The 24,148-nt window shown below is 41.3% G+C and overlaps 1 protein-coding gene across 1 annotated transcript in view; it reads left to right on the top strand.

Moving 5' to 3' along the window:
* KLHL31 (kelch like family member 31) overlaps positions 1-8,456 on the top strand; it is a 36,774-nt gene extending 28,318 nt beyond the window's left edge. Inside the window, exon 3 of the mRNA XM_073675415.1 lies at positions 652-8,456. Within this exon, the coding sequence (XP_073531516.1) occupies positions 652-1,384 (733 nt within the window). The 3' untranslated portion in view covers positions 1,385-8,456. The remainder of the gene's footprint in view (positions 1-651) is intronic.
* The last annotated feature ends 15,692 nt before the right edge of the window (positions 8,457-24,148 follow it).

Here is a 24,148-nt window from a genome sequence, read left to right as displayed (position 1 = left end):
CATCAAAGTTAGATCAGCCTGTAGTGTGTTTTTCCACTTTAATTTTGGGGGTGACTCCAAATCCAGGCCTCCATTAGTTAATAAATTTAATTTCCATTGATGATTTTTGTGTGATTTTGTTGTCAGCACATTCAACTTCATACAGAACAAAGTATTCAATGAGAATATTTCATTCATTCTGATCTAGGATGTGTTATTTGAGTGTCCCCTTTATTTTTTTGAGCAGTGTATATTTATATATATACACACTTTCGACAACATAACATGTGGACATGTCAACAACTTATTACACATCAATTCCTACAATAAAGGGGTACAACCCTGCCTCTCAAGTGATGATGTCTCCAATGATGGTGTCATGTCTATATTGTCACCTGACCTTTTAGACTGCTGATTGACTGTAGGATAAGCTGTCTGATAGATGGGACATCATCACTTTTGATGGGATATCTGCAGCCAATCACTAACTTTAAAAGTTAGGTGACGGTATGAACATAACATCATCACTTCCAGACCTGATAGAGACCCCTGTAGTGCTGGCTGGGGTACAGACTGATAAGTTCTTTTTTATTAGAACAATCCCTTCCCTTTTCAGGGAAAATCTCTTTCATTCTGTTAATTTTCTCTTTTTTTTTTCTTTTGTATTTCTAGGTATGACCCACGTTTCAACACATGGATTCACCTTTCAAACATGAGCCAGAAGCGTACCCATTTTAGCTTGAATGTTTTCAGTGGTCTCCTTTTTGCAATTGGTGGTCGCAATTCTGAAGGTTGCCTAGCTTCAGTTGAGTGTTATGTGCCTTCAACTAACCAGTGGCAGCTGAAAGCACCACTGGAGGTTGCAAGGTGCTGCCATTCCAGTTCAGTCGTTGATGGTAAGATCTTGGTCGTAGGTGGATACATAAATAATGCATACTCTCGCTCTGTCTGTATGTATGACCCATGTAATGATATCTGGCAAGATAAGGCAGCTCTGAGTACACCAAGAGGATGGCATTGCTCTGTTACACTTGGTGAAAGAGTGTATGTGATGGGTGGTAGTCAACTTGGTGGCCGTGGTGAGAGAGTTGATGTCCTCCCAGTTGAGTGCTTTAATCCACATACTGGTCAGTGGAGCTATGTTGCTCCTCTACAGAATGGAGTGAGCACTGCAGGTGCTTCTGCACTAAACGGTAAAATCTACCTGGCTGGAGGCTGGAATGAAGTGGAAAAGAAATACAAGAAATGCATTCAGACCTACAACCCTGATCTTAATGAATGGACTGAGGAAGATGAATTACCCGAGGCAACAGTAGGAGTATCTTGCTGTACAATCACCATGCCACATTTTAAAACACGGGAATCCAGAGCAAGCTCAGTTTCTTCAGTGCCAGTCAGTATATAAATGTTTATTACTAATAGAGAAATAATAAGAGAATTCAATTACCAACATTAGCACATTGCTTCTCAGGCACCAGGCCAATATAACAAAAAAAAGGTAAAAAAAATGTAATTATATTATTCTTTAAGTTGTCTCAGCTGGCCCATTTTTATAACTTCGGGCTTGAAATATCAAGGAGAACATGATGTTGACAAAGCATTATTTATTAGTAACAGTGATGGGAAATATTAACCGATCCATCAGAAAATATATATATATATATACATATATATACAGTATATATATATATATATATGTATATATATATATATATATAAACCTTAATATTGCTTTGGAAATTGTAATAATTTGCCCATAAGGCATTGTAGCATGCTTTTCATTTACAATGAAGATAAAAAAATTTTTAATAAATAAGTTAGACCGATATTTCACGATAATGAGAACTGCCAGTTGAAACAAGATGGTGTAGGCTATTTTGGTGCATGAAAAGTGATTGTTTTTCTTGTAAATTAGTATTGTTAGAGCGTGTATGTGGTGAGTAATTTCTGGATGATTTTTTTGTTAAAAATAATCTTAATTTTAAAAGGCATTTTAAATGTTAGGGGCTGGGATAGCGTTTGGTTTCTAGGTGTATTATACTAATAAGAAGGCGTATGATAGGATTCCATTACTGTAGTGTAAGAACACAAACATAAAATCACCCTAACATTTGTATATAATCTTAATCTATTGACCCTTCATAACAAAACTGACAAGTGAATTTTACCAATGAAATCATTTCTGCTACCATGTCATTTTCAGTGTCATTTTTCCATTAATTTGATTTTTGGAGTTTGATCGTGGCTGCAGCCTACTAATCAATGTTTAATGACATAAGGACCCAAAGCATCATTTTCCTCAACCCAATGACATACTTACAAGGGTCCAGAACACTAATATATGGAGAGTGGTTAGTGGATAGTTTGAAGATGTCCTCACACTATAATGATGCAATGATTGTCACTTGTAAAATAATTTTATTTCCCAGCTCTATCAAATACTCAAATATAGGTTTTATCTGACCCCCTCAATGCCACTGCATTCACTATTAACCACCTGTTTTGCCCCAGCAGTCCTTTATTTTAACTTCCTGGACCCCTGTGATTATGACATTAGTGGAATGAGATATTATAATTGGAAACGCTCTGTATTTAAACTGTAACTAAACTTTGGTACAATTTTCTTATATTATGTAGTCCGTTAAATGACCTACAGATCAGTAGAAGCTCCTGTGCCTGAGATCCCACCGCTTTCTCCGAAGCGTGCAAGTCAGGAGGCAGTAACCCACAGCTCCTGCCGGAGTGCACACACAGAGTGGAGTACAGCTGCACACTTCTGAGTTTTGAATACTCATTAGGGTTCTTAGTACCCAGATCTGCACCAATCTGCAGGGAATTTAAGGGACAGTAATATATAAAAAACTATACCAGAGTTTATTTACTCTTTAAGTTACAGCAAACAGTGACAAATTTATGTATTAACATGAAAAGCTCCATGTAGAACAGTTCTTGTACAGTATTTAGTTTAAGTGCTGCTTAAATTTATCTATGGTATGTATTATAGATGAGTGGATCGCTTCTTGCAACCCCAGTCCTTGGTCAATGTCAGACTTCTCTGGCCGTGGACAGGAGCTATGCGAATTTCCTTACCCTCTGGGATCCCAGGCTCAGCTTATAATTAGCCAGCCTGGCGAGACGTCACCTGCACACTGCACAAGTGACATCACGCCAAGCCAGAGAATCAATCAGGGTGCCGGGGAACACGGAAACGCAGTGCAGCTTCTGTCCACAACCATAGAATACTGACCTGGATCATGGACTGGTGTAACAGGCCAAAGTATACCCCAAGTCCAGACTATACCAGGGGTTAAAGGGGCCTAGGCTTGATTACACCCCGGGTATATTATGCCTAAGGTCAATTTATACTCAAGGGTATAAATTGGCCTAGGCCATTTCTTACCCCTTCATGCCAGATTATACCTCCCTTGATATCAGCAGTGTTGAGTGATATACACAAGAATTACTTCATTTTCCAACTTGTTATTGGGGGTTCAGGTTTGTCAGGTAAGTTATGTGAGAAGATAACTGACTTAAATTTTAAAGTTCTAAACACATAGACTTTTATTACTTGAACCAGAAAAACTTCAATCAGTAAAAATATTAGACTTCCACAAAGATATAATGAGGTAAAGAATCCTACTGCACTTCTCAGTAGTTACACATTAAAAGCAGCTTTGTGTCTGAGTATGATAGAAAGAGATCTGCACACTTTTCAACCAATCAGAGACAGGGTAAGAAAACCAACTTATGATCAAGACTTATGACCAAGTTACAATTGCATTCTAAAGTAAAATCACTGATCTTAATGGACAACAATGTAATCTCAGATGTAATGACTGTTGTCCGTTACCAGTAATTGCATTGTAAGATCAATCTTTATCATGTGATTATCAACACAAATACCTTCCCACTACGTGTAAGTCAGTTTTAAGTTATTAAAAAATGGCATGTAAATTCTATCTCATTTACAAGGGCTCATAAAATAGAGGGCTCTATTGTAACCTGGAGGGGTATAGTTTGGCCTAGGTTATTTTGCACCCCCGGGTATAGTTTGGCCTAGGACAGTGTATCCCCCGGGGTGTACTCTGGCCTGGGTCAAATTATACCCAAGTTTAATCTGGACAGGGGTTCATTTGTCCTGTTACACCAGGATTGCATAAAGCGATCCACTCATCTCTAGTATATATACTATATAACAGACAGTATATCTCCATTTTATAAATACTAATATACAATAAATTCTGGTAATTTGCTTTATTTTCTTAGAACCTAACCCTGACATGTCCTTAGTGTTAACTGTGTTAAGTTAATTTAGCGCTATTTGACACTGAGTAAAAACTAATAAAGCACGTTCGGCATGGATTCATTGCATACAATCGTTTTGTAGGATTTCTTTTTAGTGACCATATTAAGGTGCTCTGTAAGCTTCATGGCAAATAAAATTGCTGGCATTGCCTTTCTCGAATGAAGAAACAACCAATGAATTTGCAAAGCAATATAATGCTGGTTTGGTGCAATACTGCAAAACGCACGATAGAAAAATGCATTCATAATGCAGACATTAAATTCCCATTACTGTTTCCATATCTTGACTTTTCAAACAGGCTGAAAATGTAATAAAATGTTATACTTGCTTTCTAAATGAAACATATTCACAGTAGCGGAACATAAAAATGCAAATTGAAATCGAAAAAAAGCAACTTAAAGTTATGCAAATTAAAATTATGAAAAAATCAAGAATGTAATTTCAATGTCATAATAACAAATATATCAAAACTACAAAATAGAGGATCTTTTTTAATATACATACAAAATCTTCTACATTTCTCAAAATACGACAAAAGTTATCTATCATTGAAAAATTGAGATAACTAAAAAATGTTAGAAAAATAAAGTTTTATAAAAAACCTAAGTAAAAGAAAAATAGATATCTGGAAAGATGAGTATCTCCTGCTTTCACTGTGGCTGAAGTAAGGAAACTTGTTCTCTAAAACTCATCATTTATTTTTCTACCTAGGAGGTATTTACACAGTCACAATTTCAGTCAGGTTACAGCCATATATTTCTATATATTTCATATAAAAAGGTGAGCAAATCCATTCAAAAGAAATTAGAAAACTTCAGGAAAAGTCTTCTATTTTCCCTTTGTCAAATTTCTTCCTTTTTTTTTGGGCAAGAAATATACTAATGTAACACAAACCGAAAAGATGGCTATGTAAATGCATCTTTATGGGGATATTTGGCCTTGCTTGATGTAGGTTTTTGTGTTAAGAAACTATTTATTGAGTATGCAAATTAAGTATCCCACATTAATGTGAATATCTTTTATTTTAATGGTACCAACCCTTAAAGGGAGTTTCCAACTTAGAACATTTAACAGGTACAAGGATAAGCAATAAACGTTAGATCGTTAGGGGCCTTTCTGCTGGGAACCTACCAATGTCTACTGCAGAAGATTCCAGTGTCCTGGACCTTATCACCAACACGTCCACAGTGAGGAGGAATAGTAGGAAAAGGGCAATCAAGTGCTCTCACTGCCGATCTGTAGAATAAACAGCTGAGCGAGTCCCCAGAAATCTCACATTTATTATTGACCCTATAAATAATGAAAGTGATAAAACCCTTTAAAGAATTCTTTCCCAAATTCGGAACATATTTTGGAAATATAATTCTTGAGTTGTCCTCTTGTGTGTAGGCTATTAAAAGCCACTTCAGTTACTGTGCTATCTACACAAGGAGCAGATGCTGGGACACAGTCACTACGGTGCCCACCCATAGGTTTTTCACTAGCTTTTCATAGACCCTGAACTGGTCTTGTCATAAAAGAACTAAGTTACAATGAAAAACCTACTAATGGTTGTCCCTCAGCATCTGTAACCTGTGTAGGAGACCACAATAACTCATGAATAACTGAAGATCTTAGGAGAAAACCTTATACAAGAGGACAATCTTGGGCTAGAATGTCAGGCATTTTATCTTTTAATAGCACGTGCTTTAGGAAACATATTCATTCATTTGGATGAAACAAGCTTTACCAAAAGTATCATTTAATGCCATAAACTCAATTTCTTTAATTCCCCATTTGTGCAAAGAATGTTGGATTAGAAGGTCGAGGATGTATTGACTTTCCTAAATCAATGTTGATTTATGGAAATAAATATTCCTTTAATGAAAAGCTTTGTCCATTTGCTTTATAATGGAATTGAACGAAGTGAAGGAGTTGGCATTAGACAAGTGGTAAAAGAAGCATTAAGCAGCAATCCATGGATCGAGCTGTGTAGGTCGTAGATTAGGAATACTTCCGATGATCAGAAGTATTCTCTATCACATACATAGATTTTATACCTTGTAGAAATCGGTGTAAATCTGTGAGCTTTTCCCGGCATGCAGCTCATGTATGTCCATTATCTGCAATCTAAAAATGATTCTAAAATCTGCCAGCCCCTAAAGGGAGTCTGCCTGCAGTTTTATGCAAAACCGCTGACAGCGATGAAAAGGAGACTTGTAGAAGTGTCCAAGCGTACCAGTCTGTAGGGTTTTAGCAGCTGCATGATAGAAAAAGAATTGCAATTTTAAAGGGAATCTATCAGTTTTTTTACTATGTAATCTGACAGCAGCATGAGGTATGAGCAGAGACCCTGATTCCAGGGATGTGTCACTTAGTTTATTGGTTACAGCATTTATGATAGCAGCACAATTGTCTTTGCTGCAGATCTAGCAGAGTTCAGTTGTTGGGCTGTGTAAAGCTGCCCACACCATAGCCTTCTGTGTATATTGTATAGTAAGAGAAAACTGCTATTCACTAGTGGTGTGGTTGGACTAGGAGGCACGAGGCAGCTTGTCCTCTAGTGATAATCTCCTGCTGATAAAATACTGATTGTATTGAAATAGCAGAACACAGCCCAGTAAGTGACACATCACTATAATCAGGCTCTCTTCCCTTGCATCATGGTGCTCTCAGATTACATAGCAAAAAAACAGCTGACAGATTCCCTTTAATTTTACACACAGAGCTCTATCAGCTGCTCTATGGGGGGGTCTCTAATGCTGAAGTGCCCATGAATCTGTGCAGTAAGCTCTCCACCATCCCTCCCGTCTGTTCTTGAGAGATGCCTGCCACAGGCTCCTGTATGGAGGCACCAGCAGAGGTAAGAGGTTATGGAGCGCTTACTGCACAGACCCAGCACTTCAGGGTTAGAGATTGACCAGAAAGCACTTGCAGGAAAGTTGCATGCAAATTAAAGCTACATTTTCTCATGCTTCTACTAAAACCATACAGAAAGCTATGGTTAAACCCCTCTACACTTCTATCTACCTCTGTCAGCAGTGTGGAGACTTCAGTCGAACAGGGAGAACCCCCTGCAACAAAATATATTATGCGGAGCAGCACAGAAATGTGTAATTACGACAGATTGTTGGTGATTGACAAGTGAATTATAAGCTATTTGACTAAGTTTATTAATTGGGAGTTAAAGAAACAAATCTCACAAAGGTTGAAATTATAAGGCTTCTTTCACTATATTGTTGACTTTGAGTCCTATAAGGCAAATAACACAATATCATACTTATATTATCAGCTTAAATACTAAGGTGTCTACAAATTTTCATTCTCGCTTTCTGGAGGACCTAGCCCTTCCATGCTTTACACAGTCAGCCTATTGATTTTAGTTGGATCTGTGTAATACCTCATTTCCCCTGCGGTGGCACTGCAGATTAATGAAACAAATTCCTGAAAGTTCATTTTTAGGTATTTTAATAGTTGAACCTTCTCAGCAAAAAAAAGAGTTTATAAAAGTAGATAACCCCTATAAGTACCTAATATAAATATTAAGAATAATTCAACATATTTATGGTGCAAAATGTGAGATAAGCCTTATGATATTTCCTATAATGACACTAGATGTAGTAACAGGTTGAGCAATCGCATAATTTGTCAGTAGATTAATATGGGAAAACAAAATATTAGCGGCTAGTACCTACAAAATACACTGTATTGAATAATATCTGCTTTAAGGTACTGTCATGTATTATTCCCCTAACATCAGTTGTATTAAAATATATTTATAAAATCAATAAGTGATATTTTACCATAAGGGAACAGAAAGCTTTATACTATTTAGTAAATTGTAAAGAAAAAATAACTTTTTTTAATGGAAAGTATTATTTTTAGCTTGACTAAAGAAATGATTATACTTACCCAGTATAAAGAATCAAACTTACCTTTCTATGTGGATTTGGTCCTTCCAAAGCGAATTCATCAGCTGTGATGCCCATATAAGCGGCAATACAAAACTAGGCATCAGTGTAAATTATTCTTCTATATGTTATTATTGAAATATACAGTGACACTTTGGTATAATTATAATGACAGCTATATACAAATCTTCTGAAAATAAAGAATAGAAAATGTAAACTGTGGAATAATCATTTACAGAAGAAATAGTAATGATATTCATGCAAATAAAGGAAAGATGAATTATGTATCTTATGCGTCTCTGAGTTTATCCAACCTCATGGCTTTTCTATAGTGACACAATGATGTCAGAAATGATGTCAGAAAACCACATCCTAAATCACCAGAATTCTGGTATTCTTATATCAGATATGAAAAGTGTAGGATTTGTAAAAAAAATATAGGAAAAACAAAGTACTTGCAAACAAACTACTTCAATGGTGATGTCTACCTGGCCGAATGAGAGCCACATTGTGATCTGTAGTAGAGATGAGCGGTGTTCGACTCGAACTGTTCGCCAATCTCAAATTCGAGCTGTTTTGGGCGGTGTTCGAGCCGTTCGGCGAAAACGAACGATTTGAAAAAAATTCGGCTGTTCGAGGTTATGTTCGATAACTGTTCGTGCACCAAAATCATAACTGGATTTTTTCTCAGTAATGCTGAAAATTAATGTTAATACGCAGTTTGAGTGTACAGCGGGGCGGGGGAGGGGCAGGGGATGGATCTCTGCAGGAATAATGAAGATCTCCATTTTTTTTTCTCTTTCCCGCATTTACAGTGGGGAGGTGTTAGAACCTTGCTCTTAGGTTTTTTCCTTTGCTGGTCACATGACCTCGTTGGCCTATTTAATCCTGCTCCGCCCTTCTGGCTTTGCTGGACTTCATTGTATAACTACTTTCTAGCTAGCCTGTGCTCTGTATCTAACTCTGTTAGTTTGCTTGGTCTACGGACCTCTTTGTTCTATATATTTTGTTTGTTCGTCTGTCTGCTACTATTTCTGTTAGGAGGTGTCCCATTTTCCTCCCAGTCCTTAGTACTTGTAGGGATTCCTTCCCCACATCTATAGGTCTCCGTACAGACTAGCTTAGGACTTTAGCAGGTCTGATCGCAGGATCAGGTTCACTGTTACATCGTAGGGATTAAGCTGAGTTCTATCGTAGGGACAGATCTCCTCTCTTTCCTTAGCTCTGGTAGCAGAACATAACAGTAAGTCCAGCCTGCAAATTCTCTAAGGAAAGATTTTTCTGTTCCATCATGGTGTCGGTTCTGGATTTGGCTAAACGCCTGCAGGGACTCTCTCTGGAGGTGGCCGAGCTCCGTCAGCACGTGAGTAACTGTCCTGGAGCACATTTCTTGGAGCCTAAGGTATGTTTGCCGGATTTATTTTTTGGTGAACACCGAGAATTTTTTTCATTTAAAAATGCTTGCTTATTGTATTTTCGTTTGAGACCCAAGTCCTCTGGGGATGAATCCCAGCGCATAGGGTTCATAATGTCACTTTTGCGCAAAGAGCCTCAGGAGTGGGACTTTTCTTTGCAACCTAGTGATACATGCTTCAGATCAGTGGATAGTTTTTTTTCTGCTTTGGGACTATTATATGATGATCCTGACCGTGTCTCATCAGCTGAGACTGAGTTAAGACGTTTGAGACAGGGATCAGGTAATGTGGAAAAATATTGTACTCATTTCCATCGTTGGTCTACTCAAACAGGGTGGAACGATTCTGCTCTGAAAAGTCTATTTCTTGCTGGGCTCAATGAAAGGGTTAAAGACCTGCTAATTGCTTATCCTAGACCTGAAGATTTGCAACAGGCTATGCAATTAGCTATTCGGGTGGATAGGAGACTGCGTGCAAGGGTTAATGAGAGCAAATCCTCTGCTATGTCAGTTTCTGGTTATGAGAATGTGTGTACTAACAGTGGTGAACCGATGGAGATTGGATCGGTGGCACCTCGCTCTCAAGAAAAAGACCGTAGATTTTCTGAAGGCTTGTGTTTCTATTGCGGAAAATCTGGTCATTTGATTAAAGGCTGTGAGCTTCGTATGAAGAAAGAAAAAAAATGGTCAGTCATGCCCGTATTGCCTGTTTAAATTCCAAGGGTGTATTTTTAGCTGCTTCCACGATTGCTCAGGAAAAATTAATGGAATTTCGGGTGTTTGTTGATTGTGGGTCTACTCTGAATGTAATTGATGCTGGATTCTTGGAAAGACTCAATTTAAAACCCGAACCTTTATCATTCCCCATTGCTGTGGTTTCTGTGGATGGTTCCCCTTTGAAGAATATTACTCTCAAGGTCTGTGAATTTCCTCTCACTATTAATGGTGTTCACCATGAGAAATTGGATTTGGTAGTTTTGAATAACTTGCCTTCTCCAGTAATATTGGGATTGCCCTGGTTAAAATTTCACAATCCTGTACTGGATTGGTCTACCAGTGAAATTAAATCCTGGAGCCATAAATGTTATGACAAGTGTTGTAACGGGCGTATTGCAGCTTTGGATAGGGGGGAATTGCCTGTTCCTATTCAGGATTTTTGGAGAGTTTTTTCTGAGAAGGAATCGCAGGTTTTGCCTCCCCATAGAGACTATGATTGTTCTATTGAATTTGTCCCTGGAGCGACTCTTCCTAAAAATCGTTTATTTAACCTTACTATTCCTGAGAGGAAGGCTTTGGAGGAATACATACAGAAAAGTTTGGCCGCCGGTCACATTAGGCCCTCTAAGTCTCCTGTGGCGGTTGGATTTTTTTTTGTAAAAAAAAAGGACGGCGGTTTACGTCCTTGTCTGGATTTTCGTGAGATTAACAAAATTACTGTACGCAATCCTTACCCACTGCCATTGATTCCTGATCTGTTTAACCAGTTAATGGGGGCCAAGTGGTTCTCTAAAATTGACCTTAAGGGGGCATACAATCTGTTGCGCATGAAGGAGGGTGACGAATGGAAGACTGCTTTTAACACTCCTGTGGGTCATTTTGAGAATCTGGTTATGCCTTTTGGTCTTACTAATGCTCCTGCATTTTTTCAGAATCTTATTAATGACATCCTTAGACCTTTGATCGGCAAAAATGTGGTTGTGTATTTGGATGACATTTTGATTTATTCGCCGGATCTGGAGTCTCATTGGCGGAGCGTACGTGAGGTATTACAGTTATTAATGGACAATTCGCTTTTTGCTAAGCTGGAGAAATGTGAGTTCGCTGTACAGAAAATTAGTTTTTTGGGTTACATTATCTCCAGCGAAGGTTTTGAGATGGACCCGGTTAAAGTTCAAGCTGTACAGGAATGGCCTAGGCCTATTGGTTTGAAATCGATACAGAGGTTTTTAGGTTTCGCCAATTATTACAGAAAATTCATAAAAAATTTTTCTAGTATTGTCAAACCTCTGACCGATCTCACCAGGAAAGGTGCTGATGCGGTTCAGTGGTCTTCTGAGGCCATTGAAGCTTTTGTCTATCTCAAGGAGAGGTTCACCTCTGCTCCCATCCTTATGCAGCCTGATGTGACTAAGCCGTTTTTGGTTGAGGTTGATGCTTCCTCTGTGGGGGTTGGCGCAGTATTGTCTCAGGATAACGGGGATGGATTACATCCCTGTGCCTTTTTTTCAAAAAAATTTTCGGAGACTGAACTGAATTACGATATTGGTAATCGGGAATTATTGGCTATTAAACTCGCATTTGAACACTGGCGCCACTTCTTGGAAGGTGCGGAATTTCCCGTTCAGGTTCTTACGGATCATAAAAATCTGATATATCTTGATGCTGCCAAGCGCCTGAATGCCCGTCAGGCTAGGTGGGCACTGTTTTTCTCGCGGTTTAATTTCTCCGTTACTTACATCCCTGGTACTAAGAATGTTAAGGCGGATGCCTTGTCTCGCAGTTTTTCTCCCATAGTCGGTGCTGAGAAAGAGGAGAACATTTTACAAGAAGGTGTTGTGATAGCTGCTTTGGACTCCGTTTTGGAAGATGAGATTCTTAAAGCACAGGAGAATGCCCCATCTAACACTCCTCATGGGAGGTTGTTTGTGCCTGGGACCTTTAGGAGAGATTTGTTTGTTGAGTGTCACGAATCTCGGTTGGCAGGTCATCCCGGAATCTCTGAGACCAAGAGACTGGTGGGTCGCAGTTTTTGGTGGCCTGGATGGCAGAAGGAAGTCATTAAGTGGGTGCGTCAATGTACTATATGTGCTAGATCTAAGTCCTCACATACTCCTGCTGTGGGGTTGCTTTGTCCTTTGGAGGTTCCCAGTGCTCCTTGGACACATTTGGCTATGGACTTTATAACTGACCTTCCCCCCTCTGAGGGTTTTACTGTCATCTGGGTGGTCGTGGACCGTTTTAGCAAGATGTGTCACTTGGTTCCCTTCATCAAACTGCCCTGCGCTAAAACTCTCGCTAAGGCCTTTGTCAAGGAAATTGTCAGACTTCATGGCGTTCCTACTGACATTGTTTCTGATAGGGGTCCTCAGTTCGTGGCTCGTTTTTGGCGTGCCTTTTGTGACAGGTTGGGAGTTCATTTGTCGTTCTCGTCCGGATATCATCCTGAATCTAATGGCCAGACAGAAAGGAAAAACCAGGATGTTGAGCAGTTCTTGTGGTGTTTTGTGGCAGACAATCAAGAGGGGTGGTCTGAGTTTCTGCCACTTGCTGAATTTGCTCTGAACAATCATACATCTTCTTCTGCTGGTTGTTCGCCTTTTTTTTGTTGTTCTGGGAGACATCCGTCGTTTGGGTCGTTCTCCAAGTTGGGATCTGCCGTGCCTGAGGAGGAGAATTTTTCCGGTGATTTGGAGAGAGTTTGGACGGATGTGCGTGGTAATCTTCAGGAGGCCAACAGAAAATCTAAAGACTACTTTGATAGGAAACGACAGGAGGTTTTGTTCGCTGTTGGTGACATGGTTTGGTTGTCCTCTAGGAATCTGCGGTTGAGGATTCCTTCTAAGAAATTGGGTCCCAAGTTTGTAGGGCCCTTTAAGGTGCTTCAGGTTGTCAACCAATCTGCTGTTAGGTTGGAGGTTCCTACCTCCTGGAGAATTAATCCGGTATTTCATGTCTCTCTGTTGAAAAAAGCTGTTGTATCGGATTGTGACGCCTCTGCCTCTGTTCCTCCGGTGGTGGAGGACGGGGAATATGAAATTTCTCGCATCCTTAACTCTAGACGGTATAGAGGTAGTTTGCAGTATCTTGTGGCCTGGAAAGGTTTCGGACCCGAGGATAACTCTTGGGTGAGGTCGGATGATGTTTCCGCGTCCAGACTTATCAGAGCGTTTCACAGGAGATTTCCTGATAAGCCTGGTCCTAGGGGATCCGGAGGATCCTCTTAGAAGGGGGGGTACTGTTAGAACCTTGCTCTTAGGTTTTTTCCTTTGCTGGTCACATGACCTCGTTGGCCTATTTAATCCTGCTCCGCCCTTCTGGCTTTGCTGGACTTCATTGTATAACTACTTTCTAGCTAGCCTGTGCTCTGTATCTAACTCTGTTAGTTTGCTTGGTCTACGGACCTCTTTGTTCTATATATTTTGTTTGTTCGTCTGTCTGCTACTATTTCTGTTAGGAGGTGTCCCATTTTCCTCCCAGTCCTTAGTACTTGTAGGGATTCCTTCCCCATATCTATAGGTCTCCGTACAGACTAGCTTAGGACTTTAGCAGGTCTGATCGCAGGATCAGGTTCCCTGTTACATCGTAGGGATTAAGCTGAGTTCTATCGTAGGGACAGATCTCCTCTCTTTCCTTAGCTCTGGTAGCAGAACATAACAGGAGGTGCAATCTGTCAGCCTATCAGCAGCGCACACACGGAGCGAAGTGCTTTTTTTCACACAAGCAAGGGCATGTGTCATTGGCAGTGTATGTCACATGTCCTTGCCCTATAAGGCCCAGCCATTTTCCCTGTCGCCACCATTTTCTCACTGCTGCAGCTGCGTGTTAGACGGCACCGTTGTTGCTGTGTGCGCTATACTTTGTTAATTTCAAGCCAATTTTCGCACAAATCTACAGATAGCTTGGGAGTAGGGAATAGTTGTGATTGCAGTCCTTTTAAGGACTAGGTTACAGCATTTCCCACGACTTTTATCAGGCAGGTCTGTGCTCTTAAATAGGTAGGTTGGGAGTAAAGACTAATTGTAATTGCAATCCTTTTCAGGGCTTGGTTATATCAGTTCCTATCACTTTTATCAGGCAAGTCTGTGCTCTTAAATAGATTGGTTGGGAGTAAAGACTAATTGTAATTGCAGTCATTTTCAGGGCTAGGTTACATCAGTTCCTATCACTTTTTGCCAGGCAGGTCTGTGCCAGTGCTGTGCAAGTTTTTTTCACAGCATTTGGCTAAATCTAGCAAAGCAAATCCTTTTTGGCCTCTTGCAGTGTGTATTAGTCAGTGGAGTAGCCTATCTGTGTTGCAAGCTACACCACCTGTGTATAGAATACCAATTTTTTTACTGCACCTAGTGAAGTAAAACCTTTTGGGCATAGCATCATTCTATTAGTCCATCTATACTAACCTTCACCAGGTTGCAAATTCAATATAATTTTTATCTGCATCTAGCTCTGAAAAAATATTTCGGCTTGTAGCAGTGTGTGGGACTTGTTCTATTAGTCCATCTATACTAACCTCCACCAGGTTGCAAATTCAATATAATTTTTATCTGCATCTAGCTCTGAAAAAATATTTGGGCTTCGGCTTGTAGCAGTGTGTGGTACTTGTTCTATTAGTCCATCTATATTAACCTCCACCAGGTTGCAAATTCAATATAATTTTTTTCTGCATCTAGCTCTGAAGAAAATATTTCGGCTTGTAGCAGTGTGTGAGACTTGTTCTATTAGTCCATCTATACTAACCTCCACCAGGTTGCAAATTCAATATAATTTTTATCTGCATCTAGCTCTGAAAAAATATTTGGGCTTCGGCTTGTAGCAGTGAGTGGGACTTGTTCTATTAGTCCATCTATACTAACCTCCACCAGGTTGCAAATTCAATATAATTTTTATCTGCATCTAGCTCTGAAAAAATATTTGGGCTTCGGCCTGTAGCAGTGAGTGGGACTTGTTCTATTAGTCCATCTATACTAACCTCCACCAGGTTGCAAATTCAATATAATTTTTATCTGCATCTAGCTCTGAAAAAATATTTCGGCTTGTAGCAGTGTGTGAGACTTGTTCTATTAGTCCATCTATACTAACCTCCACCAGGTTGCAAATTCAATATAATTTTAATCTGCATCTAGCTCTGAAAAAATATTTCGGCTTGTAGCAGTGTGTGGGACTTGTTCTATTAGTCCATCTATACTAACCTCCACCAGGTTGCAAATTCAATATAATTTTTATCTGCATCTAGCTCTGAAAAAATATTTCGGCTTGTAGCAGTGTGTGGGACTTGTTCTATTAGTCCATCTATACTAACCTCCACCAGGTTGCAAATTCAATATAATTTTTTTCTGCATCTAGCTCTGAAAAAATATTTTGGCTTGTAGCAGTGTGTGGGACTTGTTCTATTAGTCCATCTATACTAACCTCCACCAGGTTGCAAATTAAAAATAATTTTTATCTGCATCAAGCTCTGAAAAAATATTTGGGCTTGTAGCAGTGTGTGGGACTTGGTCTATTAGTCCATCTATACTAACCTCCACCAGGTTGCAAATTAAAAATAATTTTTATCTGCATCTAGTTCTGAAAAAAATATTTGGGCTTGCAGCAGTGTGTGGTACTCATTGTATTAGGCCATCTATACCAAGCTACACCAGCTTTGAAATTAATAATAATTTTTAGCTGCATCTAGCCCTGAAAATAATTTTTCTTCCCAACAGTGGTAGCAATAGAAATATGGGGCGCGCGCCTGGCTAACAAAAATATACGCTTCATAAAAAAAAACACCAGCCTAGCATTTATAAGATGGCATCATCGTCTCTTCCAGTGCTAGGCCTACTACGCCGGCTAGCATTCCTGTGCCTAAAACACAATGTATGGGTCCGCGCTAGCCACGATGCTGAGGGGTCTAAAGCTGCTGCTAATGCTTTATCACAATTCAATTGGCAGATTTTCACAGAGCTCTTCCCCAACGCCCACGCATCGGGCAACAGTTGCCCACCCTCCCTATGGGATCTAGTGGCGAATAGTTGATGCCATTAATCAGAGCGTCAGTTGCCCCGTTGACGTGGCAAACATACGGTAAGGCATGGGAAGAGTGGACACGACTAGTAGCAGGCAGACGGGTTGACCAATGTGAACAAGCCAGATCACAAGTCACCATAGAATTTCTCCACCAGCTAATGATGAGGGGCATATCAGGGGCATCAGCGCAGCGGTGTCTGACCGGAGTAGCATTTCACTTCCAACTACTGAATTGGGGAGATGTGACAAAGATTCATCATCAGACAATCCATAAAAGGGTGGAAAAGGGGTCAGCCAAGTCAGGAGTGTAGACGTCCCGTCCCGTGTCACTAAAACTGATTTCTCACATCATATCCCTAACACCATTAACATGACACTCACAATTTGAAGCAACACTACTGACTACTGCATTTGCGATCGCCTTCTTCGGGGCACTATGCATAAGCGAATTAGTCCCTCAATCCAAAATTACCACCAGTGGAGGCTTATTACACCAGGACGTAGTCATAGCCAATAATGCAATATGTCTACGCATACGCCAATTGAAAACGGCTCCAGCGGGCAGGGGAACTTGGGTACTTCTACAACCCACAAATGGTACACTGAGTCGGGTAACAATAGTAAAAACATATATAACCATCAGATCACAAAGTAATTTCTTCCTATCACACATTGATGGAACGCCATTATCAAGATACCAGTTCCAAGCTATGTTTAATAAATGCATAACATCGGCAGGGAACCACCCCAAAGATTAAGGGACACACTCATTCCGCATAGGCGCGGCCACGGAAGCAGCAAGAGCAGAACTGTCAGAAACGGAAGTTCAGAGGATAGGGAGATGGCGTTCCACGTGTTTGGCGATATACATAAGACCGGACTTGTTATCCTAACGTGGTTTGTTTCTTTTACAGGTGATGCTAAGCCAACAGTGTGGGTGATAGGCCACTCGTATATATATTGGGCAGAAAAAAGGGCGAATGTCCGCCCAGGCGGGAGGAAATTAGAGTTTCATAACACATATTTCAACTGGAGAGGTATTAGAGGCCTGCTATGGCCACAGGTACTAATGGAGGTAATCACTATCTGTTTTGACAGGTCATTAAAAAGCCTATGCAATTTAAAGAGTTGGCTATTATCTTCCCACCTCCCAAACACATAAATGTGGAGAGGGGGAAAGTCACTGCCAAGTACTTTTGGCAGTGGCTTATCGTTCCAGGAAACAAAAGGTAGGTATTGAAATTTAAACTGCTCATTGCTTCTCTCAGGAAGTCCTAATACACATCAGATGGTCATCTATTCCTTGTAAAATCAGCACACTTTAATTTAATATGTATAGGGGGCCTTAAAGGGAACCTATCACTATACTTTTTACATATGAAAATAGTGGTTTGGCTGCAGAGGTGCTTGTCTCCGAATAAAAATGATATATTCTTGTGGAGAACGAATGTGCTAGTCATGAGAAATCTAGTTGCAGAAGTCATATGCAAATCAGGCTGGAAGTGCACAGGGGACATGTTAATGCACAGACTGCTTGCTTCAAGAGCATTCACCCGCTCTTAGTGCACTTCCAGTCTGATTTACAAATGGCATATAGACTAGATTTCTAATGACTGCTACATTGGATCTCTATACAACAGGTATCATTTTTTTGGGAGGTACATGTGCCTATACAGCCATACTTCCACTTCTATATGTAAAAACGTGCTGACAAATTCCCTGTAAGATTGCTCTATAGATTTTGACTCAATTTGTCTCTGCTGTTAGTTGCTACAGTTTCAGGCTTTGCTGATGTGTATATCTGTAACGCCGGCATCCCTGCACGCTGCTTCCCCCTTCCCATCACCAGGGGCGCCGACATACCACCACGGACTTCCAGTCGCGTACTCTGTTTAGGGTCTTGCTGCACCTCCTGTGTCCCAGGGTCTGCACACACCAAGCAGGTCTCCTGGCAGTGTGCTTAGGGCGCGCTCACTGACTCTTAAAGAGACAGCGCACTCGCACCTGATGTGTCCCCAGCAAATAGCTGGGAGGCACATAGTACTTAAGGCACTTGCACCTGTTGGAAGGTGCCTGTGCGACATTAGCATTTAGTTGATCTTCAAGCTGCTAAGTCTGTTGGCAGATCCCTGTTCCTGTACCTGTCCTGTTCCCAGAACCTGTTCTGTCTTTCTGAACCTGCCTAGTCTGAGCCAGCAGATGCACCTGATATTTTCCTGTCAAATATCAGTACCAGAATCCGCACTGTCTGAACCAGCACTAGTGACCGTCTAGTCTGTATTCGAGAATCCGCACTCTCTGAACCAGCACCAGTCTTCGTCCTGTCTGTGAACCAGAATTCCCTCTGTCTGAACTAGGGTCAGCATCTGGTCCAGCCTACGACTCCGAGTCCGCTCCTGCGTCCTTATTTCCTGGGGTCAGCTGCTGCGGTTCCGGGGTCTGTCCTGCAGGGGTACCAGGCGACCACCTGAGGCTCAAGTATAACCACACCATCAGGGGCTCTAGTGAAGAACCAGTTGGCTGCTTAGTTATGCCCCTCCAGGCTCTCTCCGGTCCGTGGCGTACTGTGTCCACACCCACCAGCGTGTCAATATCTGATGGCTGATGGAGATTTCATACCTGTAGATTCCCATGTCCCCGCCAATGTCAGTGGGATTAGCTGATAGTTTAATATGTATGAGGACCTCCCAACTCTCCCCATTAGATGATGTTGAGGGAGAGAATGATTCAGCTCATCGGGTTTACGACATCCAATCCTTTTGATCTCCAGGAAATAAGCTGCTGCTGAAGTAGTCTGACAGCGCTCTCATAGAGAACATAAGATCATTTGGCTAAGCAGAACGTTCCTGTGTATGGAGGACCTGGGAGAGATAGTAGTCTATCGAACAATTGGCAAACCCTGCTATGAATTATTAAAAAAAATGGCATCCTGAATTTTCTGTTTCTGTATAATGTCACATTTTATTTTTTTTTAATTTGTCACAATGGACATGCAAAAAAAGGCAATGCATTATCAAGAATATCATTATAACAATAAATGAAAGATATAACAATAATAGTGTAAAAACAATGTTTCACATCTTTAACAAGTTTACTTTTTATTTGTGGCTAGTGTTGAGCGATACCTTCCGATATCGGGAAATATCGGATCGGATTGGATCGGACCGATACCCAAAAAATATAGGATATCACCGATTCCGATACCGGAAACCAATGCAAGTCAATGGGACACAAATATCGGAATGCCATCCCAGCGTGAGAGAATTCTCCTGATTGTTTAAAAGCCGGAGGGCGGTAAAAAGCCGCCGGCTTTTAAACAATCACACAGCCCCATACTGCTTCACCGCAGCCTCCCATCCCGATCCTCCGCTCCCCACGCTGCCCTGGTGCGGTGGCAGGGGTTAATAGTGGTGGGGTTCATGTCAGCGCCAGCTGCCATGAAGCCCAGGTTAGTAATGATGGGCGTCAATAAAACACCCCCATTACTAACCTACAAAGTGTTAAAAAGAAAAAACACACACTACACCCAGAAAAAAATAATTTATTTGAAATAAAACACACAATTTTATTTAATTCTTAGTTTACTAAAAAAAAAAAATAGTTACCTGTCCACGTTCCTGCGCTGATCTCCCATGCACAGCTGTCACATCTGGAGATGTGACAGCTGTCATTGCTGCTGTAAGCTCACACTGCCGGGAACACGTCAGCTCCCGGCAGCGTGAGCCCCTGACTGAGGTCACTGGAGTGCATTCAGTCAGCGCAGCTCCGGTGACCTCCTTTACGGCCCTGCTGTACCGTGGGAATTTCTCACGGTCAGCGGGGCCGTAAATTAGGTCACCGGAGCAGAGCTGCCTGAACTCCGGCGAACCCACTTATGCAATGACGGGGCTGCTTTACGGCCCCGTCATTGCAGCGGCGGCAGCGGTTTAGAGCGGTCACATTTTATGTGGCTGCTCTAAACTGGAGATCATCGTGGGACACTCGATTTGGACTACTACGGAGGGGTAAGGATAAAATTGTGGTTTATTATTTTATATTTTATTACAGGAGATCGATGGCTTTGGGGAATTAGGTGTCTAGGTGAGTATAGGTGTATTTTTTTATTTTTTACTTTATTTTAGGTGGCGATCGGCGGGGACAGGTAATGTATAAACTAATTTATTTTAGGTAACCACTGGCCACCAATGAAATGTATTTAAAATTTATTGGGGACCAAAAACAAAAAAAAAATATGGGGGCCTAAAAAAATAAAACATGTATAGGGGGAAAAATATAAACCTATGGGGGCCAAAATAACATATGGGGCAGTTTAAAGGACACAGTAGGGCAATTTAAATAGCAGGATCAGGCTGATGGGAACTACTGCTCCCATCGAGCTGATCCTGCTGGCACGAGTGGACGGGGGAACAGACATAGGCCGATGGGAGTAGTAGTGTCACATCGGCCTATGTCGGCCTGCACGCAGACACCCGCAGACATCGCGCAGACACCCGCAGACACCGGCAGACACCCGCAGACACCGGCAGACACCGGCAGACACCACGCACACACCAATCATACATCATACCACATACATCAGGGAGCGGGGAGCGCAGCACAGAACGGGAAAGCCGGCGGTGAAGTCTTTTCACTGCCGGCTTCCCCGCCCGGGTCCTTCGCTCCCCACTCCTTGGTGCTGCGCTCCCCGCCCGGTCCTAACTTAGGATCGGGATGGGAGGTGGCGAGAGTAGTGGAGGATCGGGATGGGAGGCTGCGGAGAAGCAGTATGGGGCTGTGTGATTGTTTAAAAACCGGCGGTTTTTTACCGCCCGCTGGCTTTTAAACAATCAGGAGAATTCTCCCACGCTGGGATGGCATTCTGATGACAGGCTGGATCGCAGCTGAGCGCTGCCATCCAGCTTGTCATCCTTCAGAGACACTGCAGAGCGCAGGCATTATGGGAACTTCCGATTCCGGTTTCCGATATTCTAAAAGTATCGGAACTCAGTATCGGAACTCCGATACTGCGAATATCGGTCGATACCCGATATTTCAGAATCGGAATGCTCAACACTATTTGTGGCCCTTTTTAATGAATCCATACAGACAATAAATTACACTTTATTGATTATGAGACACCAACACGGGTAAGCAATGTACAGAATGTTGGCATACTGATATTCTCAGAATACATATTATATATTTATACTCAAATAAATATTCAAAATGTATATACTGCTCATATTTGGCTACAGACATATAAGTATCCGTCTCTCCATTAGCAGTTATAAGAGATAACATGTAGTGGGTTATTCCATATACTGACCTACAACTGGATACTAGGCATCCAAAAATGACTTACAAAAAATAAATATAAAATTAATCATATTTTATTAGCATAATATATTAAAATTAATTTATTAATTTACCATGCATTGTAAACCATACATATGCATGGAAATAGGACAAAGAGGATTATTCAAGTAAAGACAACTGATGGAAACCAAGGTAAGACTAAGGTATAATCACCTGATCAGATTTGCTTGTTACAATGCAAAAAATAATCGCCAATAGAACATAATATGTAGTTTATCTCAATAGACTTCTATAGGTCAGGCATGGTCACTTTAAAGCAAAAAAGCATCAAGTAATAACTTACCCATATTAGCATCAAGTAGTGAGGACCACCACAATCACCCTAATCACTGCTTTCTCAAGGGGAGTGCGAAACGCGCGTTGGGGTGGTTGTGGTGGTTCTCACTATTTGGTGCAATGAGGCACCTATAAGGAGGCAAATGGAGACATTGTGGATGCCGTCTGGCCTATGATCCAGCGGTGTCCCTCTTTTGCAGCATGCATAAAAGCATGGTCGACCACAGTTTAGTGCACCTCTGAAAATAAGGACACTGCTGAACAGAGGCCAGACGGAGTCCAGAGTAACTTTGCTGCCTCATTATAGTGAATGGATCCCTCAGGGATTTCATCTGAGTCGGAGATTTAGATGGAAACTATGATGTAAGAACATTATTATTATTATTATTATTATTATGTAAGTGCTCAGCGTAGAGCTCAGGATAAATCAAAAATGTTATGTAAAATGTTCCCATTAAAAGTTTCAACTCAATCCACAAAAAAGTAAGTCCCCACTCAGGTCCATCAATTTTTTAAAGTAAATATAGGGGGTTTCCACGTTACTGGTAGTACAAAGGCTCTGGAAAAGTGCTGTGGCTCTTCGCCCCCCAAAAGAAATGCAGAAAATTTTGGGCTCCAAAATACAAATGCCTCCTCTATTCTCCCCTCAATGTGCCTAAAACATATTTAGCATCCACATGTTTGGCAGTTCTGTAGCGATGAGAGCCAGCTTAAATTATGAGTGCGTATTTCCAGAACCATGAACTGGGCATAATGTGCTTAGCAATTTTCCCTTAGCAACTACCATTGCTGCTCATTTCTGGAAACCACCCATAGAATCAAAATCATCACTACACCTGTACATAAATTTACAGATGGGGTGTAATTTCCAAAATGGGGTCCCTTGAGGGAGGATTCTGCTCTTCTGGCACTTAGGGGCTCTGTATATGGAGTGCACAAACTATTCTAGGAAAATCCGTGCTCCGAGTCAAATAGTGCGCCTTCTCTCCTGAGTCTCGAAGTGTGGCTAAGCTATACTGTACAGCCACATATGGGGTATTGCTACTTTAAGCAGAAATTGTGTGACAAATTTTGGTGCCATTTTTCCCCATTTCCCCATGTGAAAATGTAAAATATGTTGTTGAAATTTTTTTTTGTGGTAAAAATGTAATTATTTTTTCTTTACTTCCCAATTGTATACAATTTTGTGACACACCTATGGTGTCAATATGATCACTGCACCCTTAGATTAATTAATTGAGAGGTGTAGTTTGTAAAATGGGGTCAATTATGGGGGGTTCTGCTGTCCTGGCAACACAGGGGCTCTTCCAGTGGCTCATGGCACCCTCAAATCATAACAGCAAAATCCGCACTATAATATGGCACTCCTTCCCTTCTGAGCTTTTCACTGTGCCTGAAAAGTATTTCCCAATTAAATGTAAGGTATTGGAGAAAAGAAAGAGAAATTGCAAAAGAAGCCGTGAAGTCTATTTTTCCTATTAGCCTTTATAAAAATAAAAATCTGGGGCTTAAACAACATTTTAGTGGTAAAAATGTAATTATTCTTTCATCCCCACCCAATGGTATAAAATTCTGTGAGGCACATGTGGTGTTAATGTAGTAGAGACAAAAGAGCCTTTAAGAGAATTTTTACAACATGATGCTTCAAAGATGGAGAGAGATTGCCATCTGCTGGTGAGGCACAGTCAAGCGGAACCAAGATATGCAAGGGAAGTTGAAGGGAGAGCAGATTTAGACTCTGGACCCGGTCAGGTGACTTCCAGGAAGGAGTTCCTGGGTATAGGAGGCCAGCGCGCCAAGCCTGAGGGGTTTTTGGCGCCAAGCAGGAGAGAGGAGCAGACATGCTCCCTACGTGCTGAGAAGCGACGCGTGGCAGGCCTAAGCCAGAGGCCTGCGGGGTGCCACAGCCGGACACCGGTGGATCAGCTCCGGATCACTCACAGATGTGACCCGAGTGCTGTGCCTACTGAAGAGAGTCGGAACCTGCTTGCAGTGCTGAGTGAGTTCACGGAATCCAACGTCGCCCGCCGACAAACGAGGTCTGGACCCCCCTATCCACGGCTTGAGAGACTGCCTCCAACAGCCAGGAAGAGAGGAGTCGGGAGACGGCTGTGCCAGGAAAGTCACGCCAGTGAAAGCAGAGCAGGTGCATTCGTGAACAGGGCCATCACTTGTATTGTTCACTCACGGTACCGGGGCCAGTTG

Source organism: Phyllobates terribilis, unplaced genomic scaffold (genome assembly GCF_046119375.1).
Source record: "Phyllobates terribilis strain yellow unplaced genomic scaffold, ASM4611937v1 Scaffold_3__8_contigs__length_932513732, whole genome shotgun sequence".
NCBI lineage: Eukaryota > Metazoa > Chordata > Amphibia > Anura > Dendrobatidae > Phyllobates > Phyllobates terribilis.
The sequence above is the reverse complement of the archived record's forward strand: the minus strand, read 5'-3'. Positions and strand labels throughout refer to the sequence as shown.